The sequence below is a fragment of the Octopus bimaculoides genome, chromosome 27, assembly GCF_001194135.2.
Source record: "Octopus bimaculoides isolate UCB-OBI-ISO-001 chromosome 27, ASM119413v2, whole genome shotgun sequence".
NCBI classification, from domain to species: Eukaryota; Metazoa; Mollusca; class Cephalopoda; order Octopoda; family Octopodidae; genus Octopus; species Octopus bimaculoides.
The window spans coordinates 7,031,727-7,033,945 of record NC_069007.1 but is presented as its reverse complement, the minus strand read 5'-3'; the positions used below and the strand labels follow the sequence as shown (position 1 = coordinate 7,033,945).

Genomic DNA, 2,219 nt, shown 5'->3' with positions numbered 1-2,219 from the left:
TATATATATAGATAGATATACACACATATTGATACATACATACATACATATATACATGCATATGTGTGTGTGTGTGTGTGTGTGTGCCTGCCACGTATGTATAACCACCATGAAACTGAAGAATGTTTTAAATGTATGAAAGAATAATTTTTAATGACTTCTTTCATATCATTAAAAAATAATTAATTCAAAAGAACTGTGTGTGTGTGTTTGTGCATGTGTGTGCATGTGAGCATGCATGTGTGTGTGCATGCATGCGTGTGTGCATGCATGCGTGTGTGCATGTGTGTGTTTGTGCGTGCATCTGTGTGTGTGCATGCTTGCATGTGTGTGTGTGTGTGTGTGTGTGTTGCATCTTGGAATGGTCATTTTTGTGAATATGAGACACAAACACCAATTCCATTTCAAATGAGTGGGCAGAATCGGTAGTTCCTTGGATAAAATACTCAATGGCATTTCGTCCAACTTCTACAGAGTTTCCCAGATTTAACCTAAAAGGCTTGGATCAACCTGCTCCAAAGATGCCAGGCAATGGAATCAACCCTGGAATTTCATCATGGAACAATAAGACTTCTTAGCTGTTGTTTTCAGAAGAATAAAATGGCAATGTCCATCTTGATGGGACTTGAAGTTAGAATATAAAAGAAATCAATTAAATACCACAAGGCATTTTGCCTGATGTTTAATCAATTCTGCTAAATCCACTGCCATAGAAACAACAACAATAAAAAAAATAACAAAAATTAAGAAAACAAATACTTACTTCGCTTTCATCTTCTTCAAAGCACTGGACCTGTCTTTGTACCATTGTTGATTCGTCATATCTGAGAAGGATATGTAAATATATATATATACAGAGAGAGAGAGAGAGAGATAAAAGATACACAACTTCACATGAATATATTTCAACACAGAAATACGTGTTCTATGATTAAACATACCCACTATTGGGAAGCACCATTTGAGCGTGGTCGATGCCAGTGTCACTAGACTGGCTCCTGCGCTGGTGACACGTTTAAAAGTACCATACAAGCATGTTCGATGCCATTGCGACCTGACTGATTTGTGTGCTGGTGGCATGTAGAAAGCACTCACTACACTCTTGGAGTGGTTGGCGTTAGGAAGGGCAACCAGCTGTAGAAACCTTGCCAGATCAGATTAGAGCCTGGTGCAGCCTCCTGGCTTGCCAGTCCTCAGTCAAACCGTCCAACCCATGCCAGAATGGAAAACGGATATTAAACAATGATGACGATAATGATATATATATACACACACACACACACACATATAGAAAAATTGGTTGAGGGCAGCTGCATAAAGAAGTGCTGATCTCTAACTATGGTGGGGACCTGTAGAAGAGGTATATACAGGAAGACAAGGAATGAGGTGGTGAAGCATGATCATCAAATGTTGGATCTTAGCGAGACGATGACAAGCGATCAAGACCTTTAACGATTTGCTGTGTTTGTGGAGACTTGGTGAAATCATAGTTGTGGCCAGTCCTAGTGATGCATAAAAGCACCCGTGATGGTGGCACATAGAAGCAACTGTGCTGGTGGTATGCCAAGGTACCCATACCAGCGACACATAGCGGTACTCAAGCCAGTGACACGTAAAAGCACCCATTCTGTTAACATGTAAGGGCACACCTGCTAGTGACACATCCCACTGGACTCTTAGAGTGGCTGGCATTAGGAAGGGCATCAGGCTGTAAAAAGCAAGCCAAAATCGAACTGAAGCCTGGTAGAGCACTCTTGTCCTACCATCTAACCAATACCAGCATGAAATGCGACGCTAAAGGATGATGATGATGATGATAATGATCCAAGAAAGGAATTTTCTCCAGAGACTATCTCAGCAGCAGAGTGGAGGCGCAATGGCCCAGTGGTTAGGGCAGCAGACTTACGGTCATAGGATCATAGTTTCGATTCCCAGACTGGGTGTTATGAGTGTTTATTGAGCGAAAACACCTAAAGCTCCACGAGGCTCCGGCAGGGGATGGTGGCAAACCCTGCTGTACTCTTTCACCACAACTTTCTCTCACTCTCTCTTCCTGTTTCTGTTGTGTCTGTAATTCAAAGGGTCAGCCTTGTCACACTGTGTCACGCTGAATATCCCCAAGAATTACGTTAAGGGTACACGTGTCTGTGGAGTGCTCAGCCACTTGCACATTAATTTCACGAGCAGGCTGTTCCGTTGATCGGATCAACTGGAACCCT

At 42.3% G+C, this 2,219-nt stretch overlaps 1 protein-coding gene across 1 annotated transcript in view; it reads right to left on the bottom strand.

The window, feature by feature from the left end:
* LOC106868984 (dentin sialophosphoprotein) overlaps positions 1 to 2,219 on the bottom strand; it is a 42,600-nt gene that overhangs the window by 33,282 nt on the left and 7,099 nt on the right. Inside the window, exon 2 of the mRNA XM_052977120.1 lies at positions 764 to 824. Coding sequence (XP_052833080.1) covers positions 764 to 822 — 59 coding nt within the window. The 5' untranslated portion in view covers positions 823 to 824. The remainder of the gene's footprint in view (positions 1 to 763; positions 825 to 2,219) is intronic.